The sequence below is a fragment of the Silene latifolia genome, chromosome X (assembly GCF_048544455.1).
Source record: "Silene latifolia isolate original U9 population chromosome X, ASM4854445v1, whole genome shotgun sequence".
Lineage (NCBI taxonomy): Eukaryota > Viridiplantae > Streptophyta > Magnoliopsida > Caryophyllales > Caryophyllaceae > Silene > Silene latifolia.
This window is the reverse complement of record NC_133537.1, coordinates 337,365,302-337,386,002: the sequence shown is the minus strand read 5'-3', so window position 1 is coordinate 337,386,002 and position 20,701 is coordinate 337,365,302. Positions and strand designations below refer to the sequence as shown.

At 34.4% G+C, this 20,701-nt stretch overlaps 1 protein-coding gene and 1 long non-coding RNA gene across 2 annotated transcripts; one reads left to right on the top strand and one right to left on the bottom strand.

Moving 5' to 3' along the window:
• Window positions 1–4,395: 4,395 nt before the first annotated feature.
• Window positions 4,396–7,927, bottom strand: LOC141619142 (uncharacterized). Its single transcript, XR_012531596.1, has 3 exons — window positions 7,794–7,927; window positions 6,953–7,036; window positions 4,396–4,864 (listed from the first exon to the last, which is right to left on the bottom strand). It is a non-coding gene; the product is annotated as an uncharacterized LOC141619142 (long non-coding RNA).
• Window positions 7,928–10,493: 2,566 nt separating this feature from the next.
• On the top strand, window positions 10,494–20,017 carry LOC141619148 (kinesin-like protein KIN-13A). The gene is made up of 13 exons (XM_074436168.1): window positions 10,494–10,757; window positions 11,900–12,140; window positions 12,641–12,850; window positions 13,045–13,248; window positions 14,836–14,937; window positions 15,070–15,147; window positions 15,309–15,390; window positions 16,184–16,346; window positions 17,099–17,434; window positions 18,024–18,242; window positions 18,318–18,900; window positions 19,053–19,118; window positions 19,473–20,017. The coding sequence occupies exons 2-13, from the start codon at window positions 11,967–11,969 to the stop codon at window positions 19,653–19,655; spliced, it is 2,400 nt and encodes a 799-aa protein (XP_074292269.1). The 5' UTR covers window positions 10,494–10,757; window positions 11,900–11,966; the 3' UTR covers window positions 19,656–20,017.
• Window positions 20,018–20,701: the final 684 nt, after the last annotated feature.

Below are 20,701 nucleotides of genomic sequence, written 5' to 3'. Positions count from 1 at the left end.
CACATTTAGGACAAGTTTTTGCACATTATGAAGAAGCCTAACAAGCATCAGAGACATCAACTACCATCACGTCAATTTAGCACCATCACTTTTTACATAGCAGGGCAATAGACAAGATGTTATGGTTAATTTTGAACAATTTATTTTGAACAATCATCATGAATGAAAAGTAAAAGGCATATGTGCACTTGTTGTAAGACTTCAACAGTTTAGGCATTTAAGTTTTGAACAAAATAACAACACAACCCACACATAGCCTCATCACAGTCAACTGTGGTTGCGTAATGCTTGGATTATGTCGTTCTTGGCACAATAATGTTCCCAAACAGTGATCATTGACCATTAGAAATTGGGAGCAACATGTTCATCATTAGTCCTCAAAAAAAGAAAAAATTGAGAGCAAGAGAAACAGAATTAGACCTCCCATTCATCTTCATCTTTCTCTTCCTCTTTATCTAAAGCTTCAAGTTCAGGGACAAACGTAGGCCAATATTTGGACAATTCCTGCAGAAACCAACGTCTATGCTCAGATAAGTTTTGCCTCGCTAACCATTTTTTTGTCCTCTTCTCTACATCTTCCTTTATAAACCTCGCCTTCTCCTCCCTAGCTTTTCCCTCGTCATCTTCGACCAATATCTCGTCATGCATGCAAGAATCTGGAACCACAATATCCATTTCTCCCAAGGAATCAGGGACATAATCAACAGAATCAGGGAAAACGACGGATTATTCAGGGAGAAAATCACAAGATCCGGGCATAACATAACTAGATCTAGGCATAACATCACTAGATATAGCCACACAATCACCAGATTGAGTCACAACATCCTCATCAACATCATCGCAATCATAATCATAACAAGATTCAATGAAAAAACAACTCCCATCATCACGATCTGAGAATGTGCAACTCGTTTCTGAGTTGATTTTCTCAACAACTTCAAATTCATCCCTTTTTTGGGAAAAATTCATCGTGTTGAAGATTGATTGAAAGATTGAACAGTTTCAGAGCTTAGATCAAAGATTGGAAATAAGAACAGGAGAGACAAGGGAGAAAAAACTAGGGTTTTTAGGTTTTTTTTTCCTGAGGATTTAGAGAGAGAAATGGAGGATGGAAAAATGGTAGATGAGAAAGAAATTAGGGTTTCTGGTTGAAAAATGGCGGATGAGAGAGAAACTGGGGTTTCTGGTTTAGGGGGTAAATAAGGCGGGAGTAATTAGGGTAATTGGGTTGAGCTGGGTTAAGTTAATTAGGTTTAGTGGTTAATGGGCGGGTTAAGGTTTCTGGTTAGTATAATGTGTGAAAATAATAAGTGGCAAAATTTGTAAAAACCAAAACATAACAAGGGCAATATGGTCATTACATGTGTGCAAAACTTAGTAAAAACGGAAATGGAAGAAAATCTGAATAATCCGTTGTAGGAAATAGGAAATGAAATATAGAATAGGAGGGAGTACAAATCATTACTTTACCCTTATTTTTTATGAGAATTAGTTTAATTAAAGGTAAACAAATGATTGGGGTAGAGTGAGTACTACTTTCATGTATTTTAGGTTCATTCAACGGAAAAAAACGGTGTTGATACTTATTGGATAACCCAATGGTTAATTTTTTCAAAAATATTAAGTTATTATTCTTATTTCATACCCAAATTAAGTATTTATATCTTTATTTTTAATACTCAATATTTAGATTCACATATTCTTAATAGACATTGGATTTCTAGGAACGAAGTTAAAACGAATGAAAAAACACGCCACTCTATCAGAAGTCTTATGATAAGACTTGTATTGGTTTTGAGATTAGACTCAAGTTTAGTATCCTTAATTTTATTTACCAAGTCAATATAACATATTAGTAATTTTTAACATATTTTACTTTGTAAATGTGGCATATGGGACATTTATTTAACGGAAATTTCCCATGGTACTCCTGAATTTTGTCAGATTTTCCATGTTACCCCTACTTTTAAGAATATGTCTATGGTACCCCTGAGGTTTCATTTTTGTGCCCATGGTACATCTTAATGTAACGACCGTTAACTAGAAGTTAAATTTTGATGACGTGGCAATAATTAATAAATTAATAATTAATAATAAATTTGAAATAAAAATAAAAATTTGAACATTTTCCATGGTGCCCCTATGTTTTATGCATTTTTCCTTAGATATCCCTAAGGTGTAAAATTTTCCCACGGTACCCTTAAGTCATTAATATAAACTTTTGAGCATTTAGAATGTTCAATACAACAAACTTGTTTTTCAAGCTTCATATCTCACGTTTTACTAACTAATTTTTCATGATCTTTACGTGACTATCAAGCTTGAGATGTTAGCGAAACATGAGTTTCTGAATCACGTTCGTAGCTGCTCTACAACTCCAAATATATGCACTATAAGTTGAGTAGGCAAAATGATTTTCTGCATTTCCCTTTGACGTGTCAGCAAAGAAACAAGTATATCTCACAATCTAGAGGCCTATAATATGTGATTCAAATTAAAAATAAAATATAACTCAATTAGCTTTGATTTGGTGCATGGTGGGAAAAATTGGTTCGCTCGAGCAAAGAGATATGTAGCCTCAATGTTGCTGCTACATGAACGTTTCACACATGACTTGCTACTACTCAAACTTTATTATGTACAGTTCTTATTGGAGTTGAAAAGCTAACATATGAAGACTTCAAATGGTATAGGTTGGGCATGTTAATTTCAAGAGATGAGTGAGTTATAATAGTTTCAAGCGAAGACTAATGGACGAATGCTATTGTGAATATTTATTTGACTAAGGTGTTTGCGCATCAAATTTATCATTGACTTTCTTCTGGCCTTCACTCACTCTCAAATAATGTCATGAGATACTTGAATGATTTCATGGGGTCTATATATGTGAGGAGTAACGTAAATCAAAATTGATCTTAGGGAAGACATGGACATTAAAACCATTTATTAATGACTCAAGAGTCAAGGGTATCATGGGAAAAAATTTACACCATAGGGATATCTTGGAAAAAATGTATAAAACATATGGGTACCATGGAAAATGTTCAATTTTTTTTTTTCAAATTTATAATTTATAATTAATTATTAATTATTATCACGTCATCAAAATTTAACTTCTAGTTAACGATCGTTACATTAAGGGGTACCACGGGCACAAAAATAAAACTCCGGGGTATCATGGACATATTCTTAAAAGCAGGAGTACCATGGAAAATCTGACAAAATCCAGGGCTACCATGGAAAATTTCCGTTTATTTATTATTAAAGTGTATTTTAAATTAAAATCATTATAAACAAAAGAAAATACCGTTTAAGCTTAAACCAAATACTTTTCATAAGGAAACTAACAACTGACTTAAATGATTATTAAACACAATAAGTAGTTGAGCAAAAGAGAAACAAAGAAAACAACTGAAAAACGAGTAGTCATGAAGACTACACAAATTCTTGTTTGTAACGAGCATATCCGTCGCATACGGAAACATGCGACGGGAGAGGTCAAGTAGTACACATATGGGTAGATAATACATAAACAAATTGTCTAGGGGTCTGTTTTGTCTTATTTACACACATGAGTAGTACTTCAGTACTTGACCTGTTAGAAGCAGTGGCGAATCTAGGATTTCTAAAATGGGGGTGTTTAATAATATTTACACCATAAAGAGTAACAGCAAAATGTCATTACTCGAAAAACTCTCAATACAATTTACGCTAAGAGCGTAGGGGCAATAAAATACGACAAGTTCTCTCACGTTGAAAACTATGTAGTACACCGTTACTTTCAACGTTGATATGACCATTATACTGACTTACTCCCTCTGTCTAAGTTAATAATTTACCTTTACTTTAATTTCACGTTACAAAATAAATCAAGTGTAAACTATTCACCGAGACAGAATGAGTACTACTAAAGAATACACACAAACAAGTACACAATCACTACATAATATAAAGAGATTAAAAATTCCGACTTTTCAGACCTTCAACCCGAGAGGCTTTAGTACATAAGTAATTATAATTTGGAACGCTCTCACGTCGTAAGACGGTTTATTTGTATAAAAATTACTCTTTCATCGATACTAATAAATTAGTCAAATTTAATAGAAAAGGATCGTCTCGTCGTATATATTCTAAAATTTGTGTTAGTATATATACTCCGTAATTGTGGAGAATTCTTATATAAAAACTTATTTCTCATTTCTTAAGGAATTCCAATACAAGTACAAATTCATTTTCATCTATGTAACATTAAATAAGTGGCATAGTGGCTGGTTATTCATTCAATTAGCAAGAATGTCCAGGTTCGATTCTTCCTAACTACATTTTGCTGACATTTTTAAATTTAAAAATTTAACAAAATGTATATGAAGTAAGAATCGAACACGAGACTAACAATAACATAGAGCATGTTTCATACCACTGAACCACATAAAGTATTATGGTTGTTAAGGGCGCTTAAAATATTTATTTGTAGGTTTGCAATTTTTTCACCTAAACTACTTTAATTTTTTTTTATATAAATTAATGGGGGTGAGGGTTCACCCCCATCACCCCCTATAGATCCGCCACTGGACTTAGAAGCTATATGTCCGTAACACAGGAGACTTGCTACGAAAACTAAGGGTTAGTTGCTCTAGATGCGACCTAATTATTACGTTTAGTTGCCTTAATAGCTTCCTTCTAATTGTCCGCTGCACCATGATTGTTTGACACGAGTGCAGCTACCGCATCGTGATTGTTTGACTCGAGTGCCTGTAACACCCTAGCTACCCTCTCAATATATTCCAAATGAATAGCCTCCTCACGAATAGCCTCCTCGTCAGGATGCTTCTGTTGATGCGTCCGCTCATTCCTCCATTTTCTGCAAAAATAAAAAGACGGAGTATTACTTTTTTGTGTCGAAATTATAATTTTCAGAAACCTCTTTTTAAGAAACTCGTAAATATGCCAATTTTATTTACAAATTTTATAATTCGACTAAATATGATCAAGGTCAATATTTAAGAAGTTTGACTTTAGAAAGTGGAGGATGAGTTTGGTTTGGATTGGAGAGACAATAGAGTAAGTGATACGATTCTGGATATCCGTTACTAATTACTTATTTTTAGTTATCTTTTAGTTGTATTTTAGTTGATAGAGAAGTCTTGTTGGTTAAGAAGCTTGTGTATGCAAATGTGCAACCCGGAATCGACGAATTTTCCATCCAACCTTTCATAGCGTTTGACGCGTTTTCAAACTTTAACACGAGTTATATACAATAAGCCTTGACTACAATTCACCATTGTACGGATTATAGTTCTAATCCGAGCAAATATCCCTACGAATTCAAACTTGTCCCTCGGTCTCACGAGTTCGATCCTCAATACTATCATCGTTCATTTATTTAAATCGACTCCGCACTCGTATCATAAGTGGTATCAGATCACGAACAAGAGGGTTGTGATTTATGGGAGAAGAAGGCGATTAGTAGAGGAGGTGGTGGAAGAAGGAAATAAAAACAAAAACATGTAAAAAGGGTAGATTTATGGGGAAGTGAGATTAATTTTTAAAATTACATATATTACTTTCGTGGGGAAAGCATGCTAGTCTCTTGGTAACCGGAAATATTTTTCCTTTTTCCAATTGCCTAGTGAGTAGTGACTAATGGGAAATAAACTACTATTAAAGTCACCCATTAAGTTCGGTTCAGTTCCTATAAATTCAGTTTCAGTTCAGCTCTTATAAGTTCGGTTCATCTGAACTCTTAGAATTATAACTTCAGTTGAATTCAATTCAGCTCTTAGTTTAGCTCTTATAAGTTTAGTTCCGCTCATATAAGTTGACGTTCAGTTCTGCTACTATAAGTTCAAAAGTTCATAAACCTTAAACTATAAATAAAGGCAAAATCTCACTTATGACGGAGATACCCGTCGCAAGTGCGACTTGCGACGGGTACCATTTTGTGAGACAAAATGCCCATGGGAGGGAGAGAGAGAGCACATGGGGTGGGACACCACCTTGTCCCCCCACCCGTCGCAAGGATTCGACCCGTCGCAAGGGAGAATGACTGATAAATAAAATAATCCACCTAAAGGAAAGTATTATCTAGTAGACTCCGGATACTCAAATAAAATTGGATATTTGTCTCCTATTAGGGATAAAAATGGTAAATGTCATCTCCTCGAATATGAATAAGCACACCCGAGGGAATTTTCTGAGCATCATTTTAATTTTCGACATTCGTCAGTGAAAATGAAAGGTGAAAGATGTCAAAAATATGCCCCAAATGTCACATAAGGATATATGTCCATTATTATTTATGCTCTCACACTTCATAATTTTATAAGGATGGATATTCTTGGGATACTTGTTATACAACATGACGTGAATATTCAAGCGACAATAGATTAAGGCATGTTTGATAAGAAGCGTTGCGAAATAACATAGATTAAGGCATGGATTCGAATCATTCGATGATACAAGTGAAAATGAAGATGAAGAAGAAAGTGACAAGGAGGATGATAATATGGATGTAGATGAGTAGAAAAAAAAACTGAAATATGTGATTTATTTATTTTATTTTATCTTGTGATTCAGACCATATTACTTAAATAATTCAAATAAGAAGCTTATTGAAAAAACAAAAAGGTGTTTTTTTTTTATAATATTTTTTTCTAAACTCCCTCCATTCCGGTCAATTGTTGTCCTTTAGTTTTGGCACAAAGACAAAATTGAGTGTGAATGATCAAAATGCTCATCAAGTTCATTCTTAAAATAGTAAGGACAACAATTAACTAAGACACCCTAAAATGGAATAGGACAACAAATGAACGGGGCACAAGGAGCACAAGATTAGTTAATCCCATAATACTCATTGGAAACCAGTTTACTATAGGTAGCAAACTGAACTACATACTAACCAAACTCACAACCATGTAACCTTGCGATAAATAAAGAGAGGAATGCTTACCCAGCAGCTCGAGCAGCAAGAGATGCCACTACACAGACACAAAAAAGCCTCAAGCGAGGATAAATGAAAGAGGTCCCAGACATGCTGAAAGAATTCAAGAATACAAATTAGGATAAATTGTACGAAGAACAATTGTAGACTGAAAGACTAAACATGAAAAGTCAGTCATCACTCATCACATAAAGTAACCAGCTAGTCTTGCTTGTGACGGAATCTTGTGACCTCTCACAAAAAGGGAGAGGGGACAAGGTGGGGCACCCCACTCACCTCTCAATGGGCATTTTATGAGAGGAAACGGTATCCGGCTTGTGACGGATATCGCCAGTCTTCAATGAGATTTTGTGTAAAGCAACTAAGTTGAAACGGAATACCGGATACAAATGAATTAACTTGAAAAATAGGGCTAAATTAAACAAATTATTAGTGGGTTAAACAGAAATTAGAAACAATCAAATGAATTTCACCCAATGATCAACGAACCCAAATAGCAGAGAAAGATTACCGGATACAATAATCAACCAAACACTCGACATATATTCTGAAAGAAAACAAAATAAATCTTTGAAAGAAAAGTAAAATTAACCCCAAAATCACCGCACAGCCTGTAAAAATCAGAAAAACAAATAAAGCACCAAATTTGAAAAGAAAAAAAAAGGTACAAACCGAAGTTAATTAACCCAAAATAATCTGAAAGCGCACAACAAACAAAGATCTGATGGGATGAAAATAATACTCGAAAAAAAAGAGTAAAATTAATCAATCAATAACTTGAAACAATCAAATTAATTTCACTCAAACAATATGAACACATGGCAGAAGGAGAGAGAAATGGAGATGTTACCGGTTACAATGAATTATTTAGGGTTTGAGTCTAGGCGTAAAGTATGTATGTTGAATTGTGCGTATTTCAGATTACGAACCCCACGAGGTTATTTATACATATGCCAATGTAAGTCGGTTTGTGTCTAGACGTCTAGTACTAGTTAGCTAGTGCTTTGCAATTGAGTAATTAACTTGAGGGAAAAACACATTGACGGTTTTTCTAACCTATGCCCACTAGGCATAGGATAAGAAATCAAAAAAAGAAAGAATTAAATGCTATTTTTATGGGAAATAACAATATCTCATCACTTTTACTTCTCTTTTACAAGAAATACATTCAATTCTTTTTTTTTTTTTTTTTTGTTATCCTATGCCTAGTGGGCATAGGTTAGAAAAACACATTGATAATTTATACTCCCTCCAATTTTATTTATTGTTCCTCTTTCCCTTTCCATCCATTTTCCTTATTGTTTCCTCAATCAATTTGATGTGGGGTCATGTGTATTGTGTGGTCCAAATTGATTCCCTTATTTTTTATGCCAAAAAGAAAGGGGAACAATAAATGAAATTGGAGGGAGTATCTATTATAATACGGTTTTTCAAAACTTATACCTAAGATAACTTTTTTCCAAAACTTATACCTAAAATCTAATTTTCTTCCAAATTTAATACCATATTTCTAAAAACGACATAAATAGACCATTTTACCCTTGTTAATTAACTCATCCATTTTTCTTCCCCAAATTAACCAATTAAACTCCCCCTCCACCACATATATCCCACCACCATCACCAGAGACGATGTCCTCCCACATCAACATCATCACCAGTGCCATCGTCAATGTCGCCGCCCTCAGAACGTCCTACCGACAACTCCTCCTTCTACCACTCCCACTCCTTTTGACTCCAAACAATATATGAATATTGTTTTTTTTTACAAGGCATTGCAATATAGAGATTGGATTGTCAAAAATGGTGACTATGGATATATATAACTGAGTTGAAACGTTGCGGATGCGCCACGTGTCTCATACAACATTAATGACAAACATTAATTACAACTAACCATTTAATATGAACATAATAAATGCAGCATAAATCCAAATAAATATTAATTATAATTTAATAAATTTTAATATAAAATTTTGACAAATATTCTAAATTGTAAATAAAAACGTTCATTACGAAAAATACTTTAATCGAGTATAATTTTCATTATATTTATTAAGATATTTTATGTAGAGATGACTAAAGTGAGTATCTCACAAAGTTTTACATTTACGTAAAAAAATATTTTGAGAAAGTTATACAACTTAGACCATTAAATTTATTAAAGAAAATATATTTGGAAGAGTCATTATATTTATTAAAAAAAACTTAAAAATAACTACTAAGATATAAGTTTTTATAGTGTGGGAACGGAAAAATTATGTTGCGACAAATTAAATACATATGAGATTTTGAGAGGTTTAAATACGGTAATAACGAGTATGTATGTACACAGTGATCGCGAGTGAGTTTGAATAATTAAAAGAAAAGTAATGATTATTAAGCAATATAATATTATATAGGGTTTTTCTATGTGATACCCAGTGTTTATTCGCATTATGCGTGGTACCCCTATATTTTTGAAATTATAAGTGGTACCCCTAAATTTAGTAAAATGTTCTAAAAATACCTAAACTACTAAAAATCACGTTCTTAATATGTTAAATTCTGTAAAGAAAATATGTTTACAATTGAGTAAACGATGTTTATGTTAAATGTTAATGACATGACAAATTATTGCCAAAAAATCAATAAAATTTTATAAATTAAACATTTTAAATAGGCGGATTAGAGCATTTTGGGTATTCTAATATGTTTAGGGGCACCACTAGTATTTTTGAAAAGCGAGAGGTATCACGTGGAATTCGAATAAACACAAGGGTATTATGTAGAAAAACCCTATTATATAAACAATATGAAAAGTAAAAATCATATTACATTTTCCTTTAATATTTTCAGTTAATTATGTATACGTCGAGAATAAAACATTGATTATGACTAACTAGATATTACTTTTAGTTAAATATTTTATATGTTATCTTATAAAAATGATATTTGAGAAAGTTCAACCTATTTTATTTACGGGTAAATTCTTAAACATCATTATATTTTGTTAAAAAAAAACAAAAGGTGCAAATTTCTTACAGATATGGCATAACACATGTGAGACACAACCAGAACATTTGAATAAGTTTAGTTTGGACCATATATGTTTCATACATAAATATCAAACGTTATACATACAAAATAAAAAAATTGCATAAAACTATATTCACATCATTTTGAACGAATATTTTAACTGATTTGGAACATAACGTATCGTGAAATGATATAATTTGATAACTTAATGTTGATTGTTCCATTATTCGAATAAATTTTATTTTAATTAATATGATATTCACTTACAATTTTTTTTGTAAAACGTTGATCATGCGTAATTAACTATTATTTATTACTTTTAGTTAAAATTATATGTATTTTATTTTAAAACACTAAACTAAAAACTAAAAAAATAAAATCTGCAAAAAAAATTTAATTTATTTTTATATATATGTAAAAATATTAAAGGTTATATATGAATTATATTATTTTTCTTCAATTATAATAATAAAAGTTTAAAACAGGCCGCGCGAAACACGGATACTACCCGGTTTATATTGATTCTTGAATTTAAAATTACGCGATCATTGCTACAGCCTACAAGAAGTGAGAATTACATTTCCACATTTAAATTTCCAAATCTCGCATTTCTCACCAAACTTTAATCTCCAGAAATTCGATCCAATTTCTCGCATTTTAGCGTTAGCGATTGAATTGATTCATTCAAATCGGTTCAATTTCACATCCAAAGATCGCAATTAATACGATACGACGATCAAATTCCTTTGTTATACCGTCATTGATGCTTTGCTTTGAATTTGAAATCTCTTTAATTAGTAAGTAAATCGTTATTTAGTTAGTTAATGATTAATGATTTTCAATTGTTAGTTAATCACATGATTTACAAAACGTTTGATGATTTTGTTGTATTTATGTAGTTAGTTATGGAGTAATGATCCTTCAATTGTTAGTTAATTACGTATTTTGCGAAACTTCTGATGATTTTGATGAATGTATGTATGTATGTATGTATGTATGTATGTATGTATGTATGTATGTATGTATGATTCTTTCCAACTAGTGAGTAATTCGCCGATTAATTAGTTACGGAGTATTTTTGATTGTTACTGTAGTTAATTGCGTAATTTTCGAAGCTTCTGATGATTTTGATGAATGTATGTATGATTCTTTCCAACAAGTGAGTAATTCGTCCATAAATTAGTTACGGAGTATTTTTGATTGTTACTGTAGTTAATTGCGTAATTTGCGAAGCTTTGATGATTTTGATGAATGTATGTATGATTCTTTCCAACAAGTGAGTAATTCGTCGATAAATTAGTTACGGAGTATTTGTAATTGTTAGTTAATTACGTAATTTGCAAATTTTCTGATGATTTTGATGTATGTAGGTATATATGTATGTATTCTTTCCAACTAGTAAGTAAACCATCGATTTTTTACGAAGTAATTATTTCTGAATTGTTTGTTAATTACGTAATCTTTTGATGAATGAATGTATGTATGTATTCTTTCCAACTGGGAAGTAGGGAGTATTTCATCCATTAATTAGTTACGAAGTAATATTTTCAATTAGTAGTTAATCACAAGGGTAAGGTTGCGTACATCCGACCCCCCTTACCTTGCAATTTGCGGGAGCGATTGAGGCACTGGGGTAATGTTGTTGTAGTAGTTAATCACAAAATTTGCGAAACTTTTGATGATGATTTCCAATTATTAGTATTCTTTTCAACTCGTGAGTGGTTCCTTGATTAGTTAGTTACGGAGTAATGGTGATTTTTGAATTTTTGGTTAATTAGGTAACATGCGATACTCTTGATGAATTTATGTGTGTATCCTCTCCAATTAGCTAGTTATTAGTGAGTTAGTTAGTTAGGGAATAATGATTTTCAATTGTTACTTAATTACTAATTTGCGAAATCTTTGATGATTTTGATGAATGTATGTATGTAATGTGAAGGTTGGTTAAGATAGATCTTGAAAAGTTGGCGCCTCAACGCAGGTCACAGCGCCACGTGGGTGGTCAGATGCAACAGAGCAATGCTGCTGCTGCGGCAGCAACTGCTCTGTATGATCACCCCGGTGGTGGTGCTGTCGGTGATGCTGGTGACGCTGTTATGGCACGTTGGCTTCAGTCTGCAGGATTGCAGCATTTGGCCTCTCCTTTGGGTTCTAATCATTTGCCTAATATGCTCATGCAGGTATATTTTCTGTGATTTTTTCTGATTTTTTGGTGGTAGTGCTTTGTGTTTAATGGTACTATATCCCGGTTTGTATGGAATCTTCATTGGTTAAAGCTTATTACAATGATGGATTGATGGCTGCATGGTGTATTCCTGCTGGTTCAATGTTGTTTGAATTACGGTATTGCAAATTGTGGCATCCATTATTGCTGCGTTTTTATGGTGGCCTGTTTCTAGGTGTTGCCTCTGAGGATGTGGTCTTGGTTACCTAAATGTAGTTACGAATGTTTGAATGTGGGGAACTAGGTTGTAGATTGTTTCAATTCGGGACAAAAGCTGAAATGATATGCTGTATGCATACAACGGTCCTATTCCATCTATGATACGGTTAAGGACTTGTATTCATACATCGGTCTCGCATAAGACCGAGTGTGAATTTGGAGTTTTGTTAATGTTTCAATTTTGCTAAGAATTTTATATCAACTAGCTCATTGCCTATTGCGTGAATTGTCTTGAAGGGTTATGGCCCACAATCAACAGAGGAGAAGCAAAGGCTTTTGAAACTAATGAGAAACCTTAATTTAAATGGGGAATCTGGTTCTGAGCCGTATACTCCGACAGGCCAGAGTGTTTCAGGGGATGGCTCTTACTCTCCAGATTTCAGGGGGGATTTTGGAGCTGGGCTTTTGGACTTACACGCTATGGATGACACTGAGCTTTTGTCCGAGGTATTCTCCTACAGCATGCATTTATTTGGGCTTATTGGAACTTTGCTGATTTTGTCATCCATGAATTATCTGAACAAAAAGTTCTGAGATAACTTTTCCCAAATCTTTGAATACTGTCTTCTCGTGCAAATAAATGGTATACCTCCTTCCTGTCTGTTTTTCCCTTTCTCTCATACATTTTACTTTTATTTTAGCACATAATCTCCGAGCCCTTTGAGCCGTCGCCTTTTATGCCTGGTTCGACAGCAGCATATGATAATGACAGTAATGAGGAGTCCTATCCCATCAACACCAGAAACCAAAGAGGACAATGGCCATCTGATGCAGCTGCTGAAGTGATGGTTGTTGGGAAAGAGACCAGTTCAAAGGAAAATAATGTGGCGAAGTTAAGAGTTGTTGTAAGTATATCGGCAGAGACTTAATTCTCATTCATTTCATCAAAAAAATAGATATATGTCTTGGTGCTGAAGAGGACCATTTTTTGAATTATCTTATTGTATGATTTCTAACCCGAACTTTTTTCGTATGCTACGCTTCAGTTCTCGTCTATTTCAGTATTTATTAATGATTAACTGCTTCAAATGATAATTTATCTTAATTGAAAAGGCATTGGTAGTGCCATTGCTATCAAGGCTTAAGAAAGATAGCTTTTGTCTGAATGAGTTTTGTTATCATAATTTGAAGCTATTGGAAATAATAACGCATTCTTCCCCCTCTTTCATTATACTCGTATTTGTGGAATTGATTTGGGGGTGAGGGGTGGTGGTGAGAGCAAATGTCTAGTGTCCCATGTTAACATAAATTACTGGGAACTGGAAATTATTTCGTGTTACCACCTTGCTGATATGGAACTAGGGAAACTACTTTTGGTTCACACAGTTTATCATCCCTTCTAACTTCGGGTTTAAAAATGTCTGCGAAGAGTCCTTTAAAAACTGAGAGGGTGTTATGCTCTCTGGCTATTTGGGTCTTAAAACAGCATGTAATTGATAACTTTCTTCCAGATTATATATTCGGTCCATGTTTTTTCATTGTTTTTTTTTTTTCTAACATGATAGTACCTTTGAAATTGTGAGCTAATATATCGAGTAAGTATGTTGCGTACTGTTACAGTATGCTTCTTTTGTTTGGTTTTTACCCTTTCTGAAATCTTTGCCACATATTTCTAAAATTGCGTACCTTTCCAAAGTGAAATTGCTACATAATTTGGACATGAAGGGAGAGAATGAGAGAGGTGTTATTTAACAAGAAAGAGCAGAATTATAATTTCACATGTTTGCAAAGGAAATTGAATAGGCTAAATACTTTGCTTTCAATCCCTTGTCTGACACCACTCTTTTTAGTTCTGTTGTTGAACCAAACAGGCCTAACTTGCAAGCTTTATCGTGGAATAAGGTTATGAGCCATACTTTAATTCATCCGAGCATGTGGGTCCTTTGGAATAGTGTCGAGGCTCTGGATGGAGAAATAGAATTTGGAGTTTCAGAAACTTAGAAACAATATGTTAGGCCTAGATGTGCTTTAATAGGAATGGCCGCTTCCGTTTTGAATGTTTATAAGTTGACAAAAGCGATATTTTGCTAGACCTATATTATTCATTCCGGAACCTGAATTATTGTATTTTATTCAACTTATATAGGTTATCTGTATAGTTACTTGATACCACATGGTCTTACGTATCATGGATTTGGTATTGGCTGGGAAAAATTGATGTTAATGTGGAAAATTTCATTGTGGCCTTGAGTAGAAATACTTGCATAATCATTTGATTTCTGGATGATTTTTTTTTATTCGTCTTCATTACTTTTGCTTGCATACTGTTTCCGCATATGAACTTATTTATTTGGCTTAAGGAATATGTTGAAATATAAATTTATCTTATTCCTTTTTGCTGGTTTCGGTTGCATAGTGTCTTTGCACATAAAAATATATTTTTGGCTTAAGGAATTTATTGAACTATAAATAATATGGCGTTGCTTTTGTAGGTCCGCAAGAGGCCTTTAAATAAGAAGGAGATTGCTCGAAAGGAGGATGATGTAGTCACTGTATATGATAATGCCTTATCTGTTCATGAACCCAAACTAAAGGTATTGTCTGGTCATGAATTGGCTTCACTACATCTGTAACTTCAGATCTGATGAATTGTCTATAGTTTTCACTTGGAAAAAAAATTATTTGCCAGTGAAAACTATATAATGACGGACTTTTGAAAACCATAGGTGGACTTGACAGCTTATGTTGAGAAGCATGAATTTTGTTTTGATGCTATTTTGGATGAGCATGTTTCAAATGATGAGGTAACTTTACTTTTGGGTTGCTAGTGCATTCAAGCAATACCTTTTATTTATTTATCACATTTATATTATTTGGGAAAAAATTTACATATAGCTTGTTTGGTACATGGTGACATGGTGTACAGTTCTGTAATTTTTCTTGTGTTATTTTCTTCTACAACCAGGTATATCGTGATACTGTTGAGCCAATTATTCCAACAATATTTCAGCGCACGAAGGCGACATGCTTTGCCTATGGGCAAACTGGTATGTAGACTGTACCTTATTTTTGTATATTGACAGTCACATACTAGGTTCTTGCAAGTAGGAGCTACCTAATATGGTTTCATTTCCCTTTACCAACTTGCTTTCCCTATGGGCACCGTCGTACATGGAATGTCCCACCTTCTTGTATTTGGATGCAGCATAGTCTATTGTTAAGTAAGATCACAGGATGCAGGATGCAGTTATCTGTGGCATTTTCCCCATTATGAATAATTTGAATTTTATTGGTTGCCAGTGAATGGAGTTACATTATTTAGTACCCCCTCCAATCCAATGTAATGTTCCTTATTGCTTTTTGGAGGTCAAACTTTAAAAAGTTTGACCGTTAATTCATTAAAAAATATAAATCTTTGAAGGATAAAAGTATAAAACTAACATATTTAGTTTTGTTATGAAAATATCTTTCACAAAATTATATTTTAGGTGAAAAATTTCTCTGTATAAAGGGAGAAAAATATGGTCCAAGTGTCTTTTCGAAGATCACTCAAAAGTAAAAGAGAATGTTGGATTAGATTGGATTGGATTGGATTGGAGGGAGTATTCATGATAACATGGCTAGTCTTATTGATTGCATAACAATTTTGTTGGGATTTAATCATTTATCTATCACCATCATAGTTTGCTCTTTATAGTAGAGCTGAGGCTAGGCGTCACATAGCATATTTCAAGTTTCAACTTAACTATCTTCCCTTCTTAATTCTTACGGAGTATTATAATTTCTCATATTTTTAACAATTCCCCCACTAATATTTGAGTTATCACCTTGCCTGTTCAGGTAGTGGCAAAACATTCACCATGAAACCATTACCAATCAGAGCTTCCGAGGATCTTATGAGATTGTTGCATCATCCTGGATATCGTAACCAGAGATTCAAATTGTGGCTCAGCTACTTTGAAATTTATGGGGGCAAGCTCTTCGATCTGCTTTGTGACAGAAAGTATGATTCTTGCGTATAGAATTCACTTCTATTTTTATTTCCATTTCGAGATAGGGTCATTGACAATTCGTGCTTCAGGAAATTCCCTTATAAGTAAAACCTTTCTACTGTTTCTGTATAGTACTCCCTCCATTTTTCTATGTTTGCCCCATAAAATAATAAAATGTGAGGTATATTTTAATGAAATGGGGCAAACTTAGAAAAATGGAGGAAGTAGTTGTTATTAGTCAACACGGCCGGTGGCATCTTTTGTTAAAAAGCACATTTCTGATTGTTAAGATGAGATACCGAAGATTAATTGCATGCTGCTGTGACGAAATTTATAATAACAGTGATAGTGGTGTCATCAAATATTTAGGGTAGGATTATTATGATAATTTGGCATCACTAAAGTAGGTGTTTAGAGTAATTGGATAAGAAGACCTTACCCTAGAACTACTCACATATCAATTGTGGACGTACTCATGAATTTTCACTGTATGGTATTCTTTATATTCTGCTTAATAAACCAAAGCTTGTTTTGTTACGCATTAACTTTCATCATGAGTCATGCAGAAAAGATTATGAGTGCATACCATTGAGGCTCTGACCCTTCCCCCCTCTCTCTACCCCATGTCCCAATATTTGCAGTATTCATGAGGCCCTGTGAGTATTGTTGCATTGTTGCTGTTTTCTATGGTTGAATAAAGTGTAGGCTTGAGAACTTAGTTACTGTACAAACTGAATGAGAAAACATCCATACATGGTTGTAGAAAACTTTGCATGAGAGAAGATGGACGACAGCAAGTCTGCATTGTTGGACTACAAGAATTCGAAGTTTCAGATGTTCAAATTGTAAAAGAGTATATAGAGAAGGGGAATGCTTCTCGAAGTACTGGCTCCACAGGCGCCAATGAGGAATCCTCAAGATCACATGCTATCCTGCAGCTTGTTGTGAAGAAGCATAGCGAAATAAAGGACACCAGAAGAAACTCAAACAATGATGGAAATGAAGCTAAGAACGGAAAGGTGATTGGAAAAATTTCCTTCATTGATTTAGCAGGAAGTGAGAGAGGTGCAGATACTACTGATAATGATCGACAAACTAGGTACTTTCATCTACTCATATTCTTTTGCTTCACTTGTCTTCTTCTTTGCCTCAACATAGAATAAAACAGAGAAGCCACTGAATAGACAAAGGAACAATAGATGGTAAGGAGTCCATGTTACAACTTGCAAAGCAGTTAGTACTCTATTACCATTGAAGTTAGTTTCCCTTTGAATCTTGTGATTTACTGTCTTAGGAAACACAAAAAACATGGGGTCTTGAGTACCAAGTTACTAAATCACCCCTCCACTTACTAAAATGTGGGAAGAGTAGAGAGAAAAGATGTTGGGGATGGGGAGAGAAGATGACGGAGTATAATTGTAACATTTACAAACACTTCTGTTGTCCTACACATGTTCGTAAAAATTAATTTGTACACTATTTGCTGCTTTCTCTCAAACTGTGACCCCTCTCCCTCCCAGGTCAAGTCGATTGTCAACTCCTTGTGCATCATTGTGCAATTGTCCATGATGAGTTGCTTGTGTTTCCCTGGTCCTCGTCATTTTAAGCTTACATATCTACTAAAAGTTGCTTGTTTTCCTAGTGTATATGTACCACCCTTTTTTCTTAACTTGCTTGTTTTCTTTCAGGATTGAGGGTGCTGAAATTAATAAAAGTCTTTTAGCTCTCAAGGAGTGCATTCGTGCTCTTGAGAACGACCAGCTTCATATTCCATTTCGGGGAAGTAAACTCACGGAAGTTCTTCGCGATTCCTTCGTTGGCAATTCAAAGACAGTCATGATATCATGCATCTCTCCTAATGCAAACTCTTGTGAACATACCCTTAATACATTGAGATATGCAGATAGGTAACCATGTTTTTGAGAAGTTTTGTTTTGCTGATCTATGCTACAAATAATTATTAACCCCGGGAAGACTGACAGGGTAAAGAGTCTTTCCAAAAGCGGGAATTCAAAGAAGGAGACAACGTCGGGTTCACTACCAGTTGTAAATAAGGAGTCCTCATCTGTACCGTCTTCGCAAGTGTTAGCGGACATGTACGATGCTAATGAGCAATTTCCTGAAGGTAGAGCAGTCACGGGTAATCGACGGGCTGTAACAAATGAAAACGTGTCGTATAACCCTTCATCGGATATCAATAAGCCCCCTGCTACTGTTTCTTCTAGCTACAACCGCAATGGGAGAGATGTCAATACAGCTGCTTCTGGATTAGACAAGGACAACGTTGAGATAAAAAGTACCTACAATTCAAAACCATATGCATCGTATTCCGAAACTTCTGATGCAGACGAGAGCATTGAGGCGTCCCCTCCTCGCAGGAAAATATCAAGTAGGGATGAAAGATCAAAAAAGCTTGAAACCTGGCTACAAAAAGAGAGTGGTGGACCTGACCCATCTACCGTCATTAAGAAATCTCAAAGTACAAGCACCTCAAATAATGTGCCACCCAGGCATTATGAGCCTGAATCCTCGGTCAATGATGCAAATATGAATGCAATATTGGAGGTATCTTCTCGTGATTGATATTCTTCTACTTCTTGTCATTAATTTAATGTTTATAGGTGTTTCAATTTGCTTATTTCTTTTCTGTTTCCTTTGTCGTTAGGTAAGATTAGGTTAGTGTGCTTGATCAATTGTTTTTCCCCTGATTTTGGTAGGAGGAAGAAGCTCTAATTTCTGCGCACAGGAAAGAGATAGAAGACACGATGGTCATTGTTCGTGAAGTAAGCATTTATATATAGCTATTGCCGTTTATGTTTACTATATACTACCACATTTAACAAAATTGCTAAAGGATTTCGAAATTTAGTACCTTGTGATGTTTTTTTCGTATATTTTTTTTACAGTTTGCTAACGGTTTAAAATTCTGGCCAAACAAATCGTTTTATCTCTAACCTTCAATCTCTATAAATCTTGATTGATTCGAAAATCTTCGTTATCTCGATGCTCTCTCTTTTCCTTCTCAACATGGGAAAGATTTTAAAAGGAAAACACCCTCGAACCCTAAGGTTTGTTCTTGAAATGCATGATTTGCATTTGAAAGCATTGGTTGATGTTTGACATTTGTTTTGTGACAGGAAATGAAATTGTTGGCCGAGATTGATCAGCCAGGAAGTTTAATCGATAATTATGTATCTCAGTTAAGCTTTGTGCTTTCACGAAAGGCAGCTGGGTTGGTCAGCTTACAGGCCCGGCTAGCTAGATTCCAACATCGGTTAAAAGAACAAGAGATTCTTAGCCGTAAAAGATTTCCTCGCTAACCTTATTCAGCCTATTTTAACAGGCGGCTTGACCACCATCGCTTGCATGTGGGTTTGCGTGTCCAAGCTTCTGTGGCAAGAATAGTGTGGCGTGGTATATATTTGCTTTTCTTATGGTAGATTATTCTTGTATTCATTCGTACTCAATACAGGGGAGTCCTTTATTTAGTCGGGTTGGTAGTCTGGTTGTAGGGTGGAATGAATGCACACTTGCACAGCATACGTCTTCTAATTTGGAGTAAGAAATCCCATCGTCATTGTGTATTTATGTTTAGTTCATTTACAGTTTCGTGTATTCTGCATATGGATCACATTGAGACGGAATTAATTGATTGAACTTCCCATTTGACGGATTTTGACCATCAGTACGTCTACAAAAGCTCTGTTTTTGGATTTCAATGGAGTTTTTGGGGAAAATCAGTAGCTTGTTTCACAAGAAGCATTTGGATTTTGATACGGGTTAATCAAGTATCAAATCCGGGTAATATCCTGTGTTTGATCTGGTTCTAGTGCATACATGTACAGGTAAGGCGGTAACCCCGTATGTGACTAATTTTTTTTTTTTTTTTTTTTTTTTTTTTTTGGCAACGATAAAGAAAGGTACCCTACATAGTTCTTTTTTTTGAAATGTTGAATTGTTATCGGTGTATTGTAGACGAGTGCGACTGGATTTACTATGGATGCAGGGAAGAAAAGGAAGGATTACAGTTCTTAGCGTGCAAATTTAATCTGTGTTTGCTTGTACGATATGATGCATAAGATTCCTTTTGCATGCAACAACAAAATTACGAAAAATGAATTTAGACTCGTTACCCTATGAAAAATACTGTATATTAGGTGTCTCATGTCTGGATGTCCTTTGCCCTTTGATCACAATTAGATTAAGTGATCATCGCAGGATAATGAATGGAAAATACAAATAAACTGGTGGTGGTGGATCAGAAAAAGGATTACGATCTGAGGTAGTATCTCAGACCTTGTAGTTTTTGAGCATATACACAATTTTTTCTGAGCATATTACCATTTATAAATATAGTTTTTGAGCA

Bases quoted from the DNA above. Each gene is read 5' to 3' on its own strand.
- LOC141619148 (XM_074436168.1), top strand. From the start codon at position 11,967: ATGCAACAGAGCAATGCTGCTGCTGCGGCAGCAACTGCTCTGTATGAT. The intron at 14,938-15,069 runs GTATTGTCTGGT...TGAAAACCATAG, and splicing joins TTCATGAACCCAAACTAAAG to GTGGACTTGACAGCTTATGT. The intron at 17,435-18,023 runs GTACTTTCATCT...GTTTTCTTTCAG, and splicing joins GATAATGATCGACAAACTAG to GATTGAGGGTGCTGAAATTA.